The following is a 12,194-nucleotide window of genomic DNA, read 5'->3' as shown; positions in this document are numbered from 1 at the left end:
AATAAATGGATTTAACAAGATTATAAGAAACAAGATCAGCATACAAAATTCAATTGTATTTCTGGGCATTAGCAATGAACATTCCAGAAATTAAGAAAATAATTCCATTTAACTCCATGCAATGGGATGAGATCACCCAAAGAGAGAGTGTGTAGAATGGAGAAAAGAAAGGTCTGAGGTCTAAGTTCCAGGTCATCAGTGTTTGAAGGTCAGGGAGACGAGGAGGAGCCCACGAGGCAGCTGAACAACCAAGAGACAGTTGTGTCCTGGGGGCAAATATTTGAGGAAGGAGCAGGTGATCAGCAGTGCGTGATGTGAAGTGAAGGGGGAGTAAGGTCGGGACTTGTGGGAAAGTAAGAGGATGAGCCTGAGTGAACAGCAAAGGAGAGAAGGAATTAGAGAGGGAGGGTCAAGGGAAAGAGTGTGTCCAGAAACAATACTTTGGAAAATGCAATACAAATTAAGCACTAGAAAAATGAACAGGTAAGCTGATTTTCTTTCCTTATTAGATTCAACAGACATGAATACTGTTCTGAAATTATTATGAAAGTTTGTAAACACTCCGTCGTGGCCTGTAACAGTTTGCAGAGTGGACGGGTACCAGTCCATGGAGCCCACTCAGTGTTTTTAGATTGAGGCCTGGCCCGGGGAGCATGAGCTGAAATTCATTCAGAATGGGGATGTCCAGAATACTTTGCTAGATGGCAGGAGGTACTTGTTAGAGAATAAACATCGGTCTTACACTAAGGCTCTATATTTTCTTCTTCAGAAAGCATGAAGTCTGAATTTTGGTCCCGTATCGTTGTGAGCAAGTCAGAATCCACAAGAAGCCTACTGTGAAGCATTAGCCTTTTCTATAAATGACAACAGCTCTCTGCTGTCTTCCTCATAATCCTGACATTTGTATAGTATTTTAGTCTGAATTGCTCACTTACGCCTTATACAACCTTGTGAAGTGGGTGGATTTTTTAATCACTGTGAAGAAACGAGCTCAGAAAGAGGAAACCACTTTCTGCTCTCATGCTGCTTAGAAGTGAGAGAGCCAGGACTTCCCCGTTAGACCCATGAGCTTGCCACCAGACTTGGCTATGGGATTTTAAAGCCCCTTCCAGATAGGAATCTAATGTCAGCTGTGCTTTGATAGTTTATGTCCTGTGTTGTGATGAATTTGCAGGTCAAATTTGATGTCACTTTGGGTGTGTGTGTGTGTGGGTGGGTGTGTGTGTTCTCAGCATAGCAAGGTAAACAGTCTTTGTCTTTCAATCTAAACAGTTGCTGGGGTTCACTGTTGTTGGCTTTAATTTTTTTTAAGTTCATTTATTTATGAGAGATAGAGACAGCAAGAGTGGGGAAGGGGCAGAGAGAGAGGGAGACACAGAATCTGAAGCAGGCTCCTTCAGGCTCTGAGCTGTCAGCACAGAGCCCGGTGCAGGGCTCAAACTCACAAACTGTGAGATCATGACCTGAGCCGAAGTCAGATGCTTAACCAACTGAGCCCCATAGGCGCCCCCACTGTTCTTGGCTTTAAATTCTAATCAGAAGCGGCTTTGGTTTCTGGTAATGCTGCCTTGTAACAGAGGTGTTTCTTCTTTCATAGTGTATGAATTATTTGCGTTCATCAGTCACATGGGAACATCTACAATGAGTGGCCATTATGTTTGCCATATTAAAAAGGAAGGAAGGTAAGTCTTTTTTAGAAGGTAAATGATATCCATGTTTTATTAAGCACCTACTGTATGCCAGGGACTCTACTAGGTGTATATTATTGTTATATTATTTCATTTGGCTCTCAACAATGGTTTTGTAGGGATATACTCTTAAAGCCATTTTACACATCAAGACACAGGAGGCTCAGAGAAGTTGAATAGCTTGAACTTAGCCTGTAAGTAGCTGGTATTCAAAGCCTCTCTCAACCATTATACCAAAGCGACTTCCCAAAATAAAGATACATCCTGCAGCCGAATGTGTAGATATTTGGGACCTCCATAGGATTGCCAGTTTTAGCCAACAAAATTAGAAAACTGGATGCCCTGGAAATTTGAATTTCAGATAAACAACAAATAACTTTTTAGTATAAACATGTCTTCAGTATTACGTGGGATGTATTTACACTAAAAAATTGTTTGTTGCTTGCCTGCCATTTAAATCTAACTGGGTATCCTGTGTTTTATCTGGCGTCCCTAAACATCCACTTGTTTTGCCTTATTGTGGCCTTACAGTGGGCTTCTTGGCTTCTTAAGTAGAATTGCTATGTGTGTGGTGAGCCGGGAATAAGACATCTACGGCATGTGAGGTTGCTGCTCTCTTCAGAACCTTCTCCTTGGGCTGGATCCCCACACACCCCACTGGTTTGTCTTCCTTGAGCTTTCCTCTGAGCAGCCTGTGTGTCGGCCTCCTGCTTGAGGCAATGCTCAGCCCCTGGGATGCTGGAGAAATGGAGTCTTGCCCTGTCCTGGTGGGATGTTGATCTCTCATACAACAAGATGCACTGCAGGGGAGACACGTCCCCCCACCCCTGCGACTTGGTTGTGCCCCTTTTTGGTATGTCTTTTAGTGCTGTCATCTTAACTTGATTAATGAAACAGTTGCGCACAGACACTTGATTTATAGTGAGAATTTTTTTTATTACTAAGCAAAATATTCTTCTTAAGAAAATGAGCTTAATTATAATTTAAAAAGCCATACAGTTTATGGCAAGGAATTTGTAAAGTGCAAAAACATGCAAAGGATATGTCATTTGAAAGCCTAAAGATAATCATTGTTTATATTTTGATAACGCTTCTCTTTGTTTTATTATTTTCGTTGGGAGAGGGTATATGTCTATGTACATATGCTATATATAAATGTACGTATGTATTTACAACTTTTCTAAAAGAGTAAAGTATGCACACAGCACATACAATTTTTTAACCTTTTTCTCCACTTCATACCATATTGAAATAATTTTCCCACTTTACCAAATATTCCTTGAAGACATTTTAATAGTTGTACAGTAGTTCACCACGTGGCTCTTTACTTCTTACTTTTACCTAGTTTTATGTCTCAGGCTGAAATAAGTGCTGTCGTACATAATTCTTTGACTTAATTTCTGAGGCCATCTATGGATTTCTACAAAAGGGGTTATGAGATCAAAGGGTTTAAAATGTTTGGAAACCCCTTTAATGACCACTTTTGAGCTCAAGAATAAAAAAAGTAGTAGTAAATTCCCACCAGTGTTCTGTTCCTTTTTATACAACAGGCTTGGGTTTGGTTGTCTTAAAACATCTTGACTATTATAAGGATGGAGCAGTAACTTTTTTTCCGCTAAGCTTCCTGGGACTGACTGAAATCATCGAGTTCTTCTCTTTTGTTTTCAGATGGGTGATCTACAATGACCACAGGGTGTGTGCCTCAGAAAGGCCCCCTAAGGACCTGGGCTACATGTACTTTTACCACAGGGTACCACGCTGAGCCTCAGATGTGCCAGTTGGCCAGAAGAAGCCACACGCCTTTTTAATTTGCCAAAAAAAAAAAAAAAAAAAAAAAAAAAAGCAGAAGTTGGGACAGCCAGACATGAAATGAAGGAATACATGGGGGTATTTATAGTTTATTTAAAGAACATCATTTGACACCTTCTGAAATAGAACTGGGAAGGAATTTCTATTAGTGATAATACACTACTGTAGATAGTTTTTCTTTTTATAAATGTTCAAGGAGAGGATGATTAAAAAAAAAAAGTATTTATACTGCTGGTGGGGGATCTGCCAGTGTCACACCAAAAATGGGAATGTGCCATCAGCCCTCTGTTATGCTTTGGGGGCCCATGGTGTGGCCTCACCCCCAAATAAATGAGAAGCCCATTTTTGTTTCATATCAAAAATCAGTAATGGGATGGGCTTTATTTGTGACATAGTTTTTTCATTACACACAATTTCTGACCTGTCCATGTATAGAAGATAAGAGCATCTGCAATGAAAGGTATTTTTAATTTAATCGTATCAAAATTCATAATGTGATTGTGTGAATGTGTGAGGGTGAGACTGTTATCGTCAACCAGGAAATCTATGACGGGCTAGTTTTTAAAGGTTAAAGCAGTTGGTCTTAAACATAGCTGAGAAAAGCAAGTAACTATTTTAAAGAAACTATAACTCAGGATCAGTTTTAAAAATTGGTTCCCCACTTAGATTTTCAGGAGTAAAAAGGGCTGAGTTGTCCCTTTAAAAAAGTGTTGTCAAGAATCCACCTGGGTTTGTGACATTTTGTGGGAGAATGCCGGATGCCCACAGCAGCACAACATTGTTCTTTGCCAAATAAAAGTAGATGAATTCTGGTCCTCAGCAGCCCTTCTCCCTAAGGCATAGTATGTATTTTTAGTTAAAATAGCTAATCTTACCATAACACGTAACAACTCCCTGGAATCCCACTAAGTGCCCCAAATTTGTCTGTAATTTTCTTGTCCCTGAGCTCTTCGCCTGCCTCCATTTTTACATTTTTCTGGGGCTAGAGTCTCCTCTTGGCCCTTTCTGGGCTAATCACCTCCTGACTTGCCTTTGCTGCTTGTTTGCTGTGACCAGCAGTGTGATCTTGGGCACCTTCAGGGCTTCAGATGCAAGGAAGCTTTATATGACATTGTGAAAAACCATCATTTCCATTTTGGTGTTTTAGTATTTTTGTTGCAACCTGGGATTAGATCAGGGTTTCAAATGTGATGAAAAAGTGCAACAAGAGTGGTGTATAATCTTCCTGCAGCTCTGTACCGAATTCTAGAGTCTCTGGAGTTTCTATTTCAGATTATCCAGTCAAATGAAGAAGGATCTACTGCAGTCTGCCTAACGTGCATTTGATTGGTAGAAAGGATCTGTCTAGAAACTGTAGGAAAATAAAGTAGAACCAGTTGGGTAAAATACCACATGGACAAGTGGATTGCAACACGGTGAGTTGTGAGCAGTCAGGATTCTGGTTAAGATCGGGGCTCCTTTTACAGGAGATTAGCTACGCTGTATGTCTGAGGAGCACTGAGCCCGAGGCTGGGAGCCTGGAGATTTGGGTGCTGCCCCTAGCTTGGCAAGACCCTCATCCTCCCTGTGCCTCAGCTTCCTTATCTGCACAATAACACCTGCTCTCTCTTTCCAGCTGTGCTTTGAGGATAGATATGTGAGGTTTGATACGGTGACCCTTGAAAGAGTAGCAGGTGGTATGCCGTGTGGGTCCCAGTAGAGTGTGCTCCCTCCTTCTCTCGTCTGATGTTTTCTTCAATTTGGGAACAAATGCAATTGGCATGAGGAGGGCGCTCACGGTGCAGTAACTCTACTCGGTTGTGCCCACCAGTGCCGCCTTTTAGTGTTGTTTTGGAGATCCTAAAGCAGCCCCACTCTGTCACATGAGTCCCTGGCTCCTGTAGAAATTCCTACACAAAGCAGCCTTACAAAATCCAGTCTCCTTGGCTGAGTGTCCTAGAATACTGACTCCAAACACACGTGAAAAATGACTCGTTTTCAATGCTCTTACAAAGTGAAGGCCTTCTTCGGGGGTCGGGGGATAACTTGGGGTTTGGATTGAAATGTGAACAAAGATAGCATGTGTATTTTGAACAAAATAAAAATTTTGTAATAAAACTTTGCAAAATGGTGTAAAATCAGTACAAGATTATAGGCTATCCATTATTTAATTTCTTCAAGTAGAAAAATAAACTTAGCCCTTTTGATGCCTTGACATATTGTAAGAGAATATTACTATGGCTGCCTTTTTTTCCTGCCTCACAAAACAAAGGGCTATTTCTACAAGGCAAAGTTTTGTATATGTGCTATTCTTTATTTCAGATTGAGAGTTGGGGAAAAACTGGAGCAAATAATGTGTTTCTTTCTTGCTTTTAAAAGTGTGTTTATATGTATACCTTAATATATACAAGGCAGATTTCCCTGGAATAAAAGTCTGGAACATACTCCTTAATTTTACCATGTATGTTGACGAGATTATTTGTGACTGAAAACTGGAATAATGTGTGGATTTTGTCAGATTATCAGCCTGTTAGGAGTCCTCTGTGTGAGGCGTGGTGGTGTAATTGTGAAATTCTCACCGTGTGTGGGTGTACGTGTGAAAGAGTGCACCTTTTTTTTCCTGTAAATATCTTTTGATATCCATTTGTGTAAAATCCCAATGAATGTGTCTTTGGAAAATGTATCAAAGTTTTTATTTTGTCAATTGATCTGAATGCCCATATAACTGATCAGAAATCCAGTTTTGGTTCAGATTGGGGGATTTTTTTTTAAGGGAAAAAAGCATGCAGAAAGGACTACTGGAAGAATCATGTTTTAATGCCATTTACATCAACATTGCTTCGGTATTTTGAATTGACACGGCTGTTTTCTTCCAACTATAAGAGAATGTGCCTGCTGTTCCCCCACACTCACTTTGGGCTACAGGAAGCCCGGCACAAGTAGCTTGAGCCTGTGACTCCCAACATCATTCTTTCCCATGACCTGCAGTGTCCAGTGTGTGTACCCGGGTTCGTGGCCCGACGCCACTCCAGGTGCCGTGGGCCTTTTACCTCTCTGGGCCTTTTTCTTTACAATGAGTGCGGTAGGCTGGATCAGCTCAGAAGTCCCCTCCTGCCCTAACATTCGATTCTATTTTTATTTTCCTATAGTTACTATGGGGGTTAGACGTGGGATGAGGGAGCACACAGAGGTTAGATGTAACTTGTTGGTTTGTTATAGGTCGTACTCCCCAGTTTATAATCTGCATCATTTTAGTGTCCCCACCCCAACTTCTCTTCCCACTTCCTTTGGTAATTATCCTCTTTCTCTCCCATTCTTGAAACTTGCCACTTCTTAGTCCACAAGATACCTTGTTCCCATCCCCTTCCAAAATGAAAAAGTCTGTTTAAAACACCTCCTGCGATGAAAAGGCTCGGCACCACTTTCAGCAAATAAATCTGTAACGTGTGTAGACGATTTTCTTACTCTAATTCAGTCATAGCTATGATCCCCAAGTAAGTACTGAGAAAGTTGTCTGTCACAGAAAGGATGTCTCTTCCTCTTGTGAGCATCACTGTTGCTAAATTACAGTATCTCTGTAGTCTGTTGAGGAGATGGCAGGTGCTGAGCAGGAGCAGGGGATGGGATTAGATGGAATGTGATTTCACCCTTTGCCTCGGTCAGAAATCCTAGGTTACAGAGCAAGATTTTGTACTCTTACGTTGGTGTATAAGATCACTTACCCAGTGCCATGAAGATTCCCTACACCGTAAATCATCTTGAAAGAGTTTGTATTAAAATGTGCTGGATCTGTGCTACTGGGTGTAAGGGTCAGTAGCCACATGTAGCTAGTGACCTCTTGAAATTTGGCTTGTCCAAATCGAGATTGTGCTGTTCATGTAAAACATACACCAGATTTTGAAGGCTTGGTACCAAAAAGAAGGGAACGTCAAATATTTCATCAGTATTTTATATTGGTTACATGCTAACATGACAATATTTTAGATAAATAAGCTGTTACTAAAATTTCACTTATTCCTTTTTCTCTCTTTTTTTTTAATATGGCTACCAAAATTAAAATTAGACATGTGGCTGGCATTGCACTTGGACAGGTGCTGCTCTAGGTTCTAGATGGTGTGGAGTCAGCAGTGAGATGCCACGTGTGGAAGGTAATTCTCCCAATAGACAGAAGCAACACACATATTTTCGCTGGAGTCAGCTCGGTGAGGCACAGAATGCCTTCCAGACAGCAGAAGACTTTCTATGTAAAAACCAGTATGTATAAGACTCCAATAAAAAAAAAAAACCCAAAACAAAACTAAAGCAAATGAGCCCCAAACCGCGTTCCTTCAGCTTTGCTTAGAAGCTAACTTTGCACTTATTTTTCAAGCATCTTCCATGTGCCAGGGATGCTGGCTACATGAGGGTGCTGGGCATATTTGCTTCACCTTAGGCAACATTCTCTTGTGGTTTCCCCTCCCCAGGTATTGTGTGGTCCATTCAGAGCTGGGTGTGATGATGTATGGTGTAAATCTCGCCGCTCCTATCGGCCTGGGCAGAGGCTGAGCCTGCTGCCTGCGCCCACCTGCCCAGCAGGTTTGAGGTTGACTCCTGAAAGAGTTTGTATTTATTTTATTTTGCACTAGTCACAGCTGCTGTTAAAATATCTCAACTGTTTGGGGAGAGCATTGCCTGTGATGGAAAGAGAGATGGATGATTTATTGCTTCAGTTGTTTTAAAATTAAAAGCTATTCTCACAATCTGAGGTTCCTTTATGGCTCTTTTTTCTTTTGCAAAATGTCAAGTAAACTGATTCTGCCCTTGGCGGGTTCTCATGCATCAACAGAACAGGTAACCCAAGACAGTGACTGATTTTATTTCTCTTTGGGGTTTCTTGGTGTGGGCACCAAGGCCGCCTCATTCCCATCAATAGTGGAACATCAGCAACGGTGCAAGATGTTTCTTCTGCAAAGGAGGGAGGGGCCGAGGCAGGGAAGTCTTTTAGTCTTTCTCGAATGGATGTCAGGTGCAATACTGGAGTCAGTGGAGACCCTGCTGTGGTTCTGTGGCTCTCAATTTGCTGGTAGCTTCCCTAATGCAGGTGCCAGCGTGCTCAATACTGGTTGCACCAAGGGATTTCAGCATTTCGATGGCACCGTGTTTGTAGGTTGTATGAATTTCCTATTGTTGCTGTAACAAAGGATTATAAACTTGGTGGCTCAAGAGAGCACATTTATTAGGTGAGAAGTATGAAAATGGGTCTTACAGGGTTAAAATCTAGGTGTTGGCAGGGAAACTCTCTGTGAGAATCCATTCCTTGCCTTTTCCAGCTTCTAGAAACTCTTCTGTTCTCATTCTTTGGCTTGTGGCCTCCTAACAACATGGACGTCACTTAGTGTCTGTGTCCATTGTCCTATGGCCTCTGACTGGCTCTCCTGCTCCCTCTTATAAGGACCCTTATGATTACAGTGGGCCCACCTAGATAGTCCAGAATAAACTTCCCATCTCCAGATCCTTAAATTAATCACATCTGCAATGTTCCTTTTTGCCATGTAAGGTAACACATTCACAGGTTTTGGGGATTAGGATATAGAAATTCTTGAGGAGGCATTGTTTTGCCTACCATATAGGGTATGCTTATTACTACTTAAAACATGTCCATTCAATACTTAAAAAAATTTCTCTTTTTAATGTTTGTTCATTTTTGAGAGACAGAGCATGAACCAGGGAGGGGCAGAGAGAGAGGGAAACACAGAATCCAAAGCAGGCTCCAGGCTCTGAGCTGTCAGCACAGAGTCTGATGGGGGGCTTGAACCCACGAACTGTGAGATCATGACCTGAGCCAAAGTCTGATGCTCAACCAACTGAGCCACCCGGTGCCCCTCAATATTTAAAAAATTTAAAAGAATCTGTACATTTTTAAAAATCCAAGTAAAATGACCAACATCAGTGTTGTGCCATAATGTTTTGGTGAGAAGAGGAGAAGGATATGATTGGGATGGAGGATTTTTTTTATGACTCACACGTTATAAAGTTTTTAGGACAATGTTTGCAAGTCAGATGCTGCTTACATTCACTTTGCTCTGTCCCCTTGTGCCCAGTGGGAGAGTCTACCATGGTGTGTATGCACTGTTTGAATCTAAGGTCCCACTTTTCAAATGTGGTCAGTGGCAAATCATTTGTAGTGAGGAAATTTAATAGGAAACAGTAAGTTATTCTCATTCTCATGCAACCTATTATTTAAAAATTTACTAGGAAAAGTCTTTCAGTGAGGTAGGGGGCAGATAGAACGGCAAGAGTAGAGGCATAGAGACTTGACTTTCTGAAACTCAGTCTTGTCATCTGTGCAGGGGGCCTAATAATACATGAGATAAGTTACGTCGAACATTTCACAGTCTGGTGGCATAGTATATTTTTACTGTGCTATTTTACATCACTATTTTAACTAGCACTTTGACCCTGTGGAGGTTTTGACCCTTTATTTCAGTCTAGCAAATCTTTTTTTTGTAAAGAATCAGAATTATACCAACATCGATGACTTTTTTCCCCCAAAGTATTTTTCTGGAGATAATGTCATTAAGCCAATTTATTTTGTTAATGTATATGACATGGTTCATCATTCAATAAATACTGAATATCTATGTGCTGGGCATTGCTTTTCTTAGAATATATCAGTAAACAAAGCAGACCAGACTCTTTGTCCTTGTTGAGTTTATTTTCTAGCAGGGAGAGCCGGATGCTAAACATAAGAAATAAGTAAATTATATAATATGTTAAAAGGTACTATGTGCTATGGAAAAAAAGAACAGCAGAATGGGGGGAGGTGTGGATTTTGCTACTAAATATGGTACGCAGGGAAAGCATTTTTTTGGAGGTGAGATTTGAACCAAGACTTGAAGGAGGTGAAGGAGTCATCTAAATGGATATTTGGGGGGGGAAAGATATTGCTTGGCAGAGGGACTCATGGGAGCAGAGGCTCAAGGGTGGGAACATAATCTATTATGTCAGAGAAGCAGTAAGGGGACCAGTGTGATTTGAGAGAAGGGAATGAGGGGAAGAGGAGTAGGGGAAGATGTTGGAGAGGGGCCAGATTGCCTGAGCCAGGAGGCATTGGAAGGGCTTGACTCTGGAGTGCCATTGGGAGTCATTATAGGCTCTTAAGTAGAGCAATGATCTGATCTGACCAAAGTTTCAGGAAGATAGTTCTCTAAATTAGCTGATAGGAGGCAAGGATAGAAGTAGAGGCTACTGTGGTAAGCAAGGTGAGCTAGGATGATGGCTCACATAAATGGGATGGTAGCAGTAGAGGTAGCAAGGATAGTCAGATTCTGGATACATGTGAAAGTAAAGCCAGTAGGATTTCCTGATGGGCCGGACGTGGCATGTGAGGGAATGAGAGTAGCCAAGCTAGACCCCAAAGTTCTTCCTCTGAGCAACTAAAGAATGTAGTTGCAATCAACAAAGATAGGGAAGGCTTGGTGGGATTGGGGGGTATTGATGGGAAAAGATGATCGCAAGTTTGGGATGTGTTGAATTTGAAATGCCTGTTAGATCTCCGTGGTTGATGTTGAGTGGGAAGCTGGATATACAACTCCGGATTTTGAGGGAAAAGTCTGGACTGAAGTAAAAAAAAACTAAAGATGGCATTTAAACCAGGGACTGGGTATGATCATCAATGGAGGAAGACAGGAAATGGAACTGGTCCAGGGACTGAGCAAAGGCTCAATATAAGAAGTCCAGGAGAAGATGAGCCAGCAAAGGAGACTCTGAGAGGAGAGAACACCAACGTAGGCAAAAATCAAGAGAACAGTGCATGCAAGTGGAAGCCAAGTGGAGGCAACAGATATCAACTGTCAAGTAACTGTGGTAGGTTAAGTCAGATGAGTTGACTACACAATTGATCAAGTTGGAGGTCATGGGTGATCTCCACGGGGACAGTTTGGGGGGTGGGGAGGGGTGCACTGCTTGGTCTCCACCCTTCTAAACTTTTTGCAGAAGATGAATGCAAACCACTCTTTGGGGAATTTTGCCACAAAGGGAAGCAAAGAAGAGATGGTGGCTGACAGGACGTGGGCTGGGAACAAGAGAGGTTTTTGTTTTTAAATATGGGAAATAAGATGGTCAAATAGGCCCAATACTGAGGATGTAGGACAGAAAGGTGAGAATTGCTGTTTGCTGCCCTTGAGCAGGCAAGAGGTGACGGGATCTCGTGCTCAGTTGGAGCTGACTTTAGGCACCGGCTGGGGAGCCCGTCTTTGGGGACAGGAGGAAGGCAGAGATAAGAGCGCCAGATGCGGCTGTGAGGAGTGGGAGCACTGAGAGTCTGGGGATTCTGTCCTGCCTGCTTTAATTTGCTCAGGGAAGTAAGAAGTGAGATCCTCAGCTTGGAGGGACCATGGGTGGGGGAGATTGGAGATTCGAGGTGAGGGGAGGTGTGAAACAGTTATCCAGTTGAACTCTCTCCAAGCTTTTATATTTTCCTTTCTATTTTAATGAAATTAGTTTAATTGGTATCAATTCAAGTTATTTTGAGAGAGAGACAGCACGAGTGGGGGAGCAGCAGGGTGAGAGGGATCGAGAGAATCCCAGGCAGGCTTTGCACAGTCAGTGCAGAACCCAATGCAAGGCTTGAACTCACAAAACCCCGAGATCATGACCTGAGCTCAAACCAAGAGTCAGATGTTTAACCAACTAAGCCACCCGGGCACCCTCAGTTCTGTAAATTTTGTGAAGACAGCC

The 12,194-nt window shown here is 42.0% G+C and overlaps 1 protein-coding gene across 1 annotated transcript in view; it reads left to right on the top strand.

Moving 5' to 3' along the window:
* The window catches only part of USP13 (ubiquitin specific peptidase 13), a 117,673-nt gene extending 109,458 nt beyond the window's left edge, over positions 1–8,215 (top strand). Inside the window, exons 20-21 of the mRNA XM_060639274.3 lie at positions 1,598–1,682; positions 3,357–8,215. Of these exons, the coding sequence (XP_060495257.1) occupies positions 1,598–1,682; positions 3,357–3,450 (179 nt within the window). The 3' untranslated portion in view covers positions 3,451–8,215. The remainder of the gene's footprint in view (positions 1–1,597; positions 1,683–3,356) is intronic.
* Positions 8,216–12,194: the final 3,979 nt, after the last annotated feature.

This window comes from Panthera onca, chromosome C2, assembly GCF_046562875.1.
Source record: "Panthera onca isolate mPanOnc1 chromosome C2, mPanOnc1 haplotype 2, whole genome shotgun sequence".
NCBI lineage: Eukaryota > Metazoa > Chordata > Mammalia > Carnivora > Felidae > Panthera > Panthera onca.
Note: the sequence above shows the minus strand (reverse complement) of the source record. Positions and strands in the feature narration are given on the sequence as shown.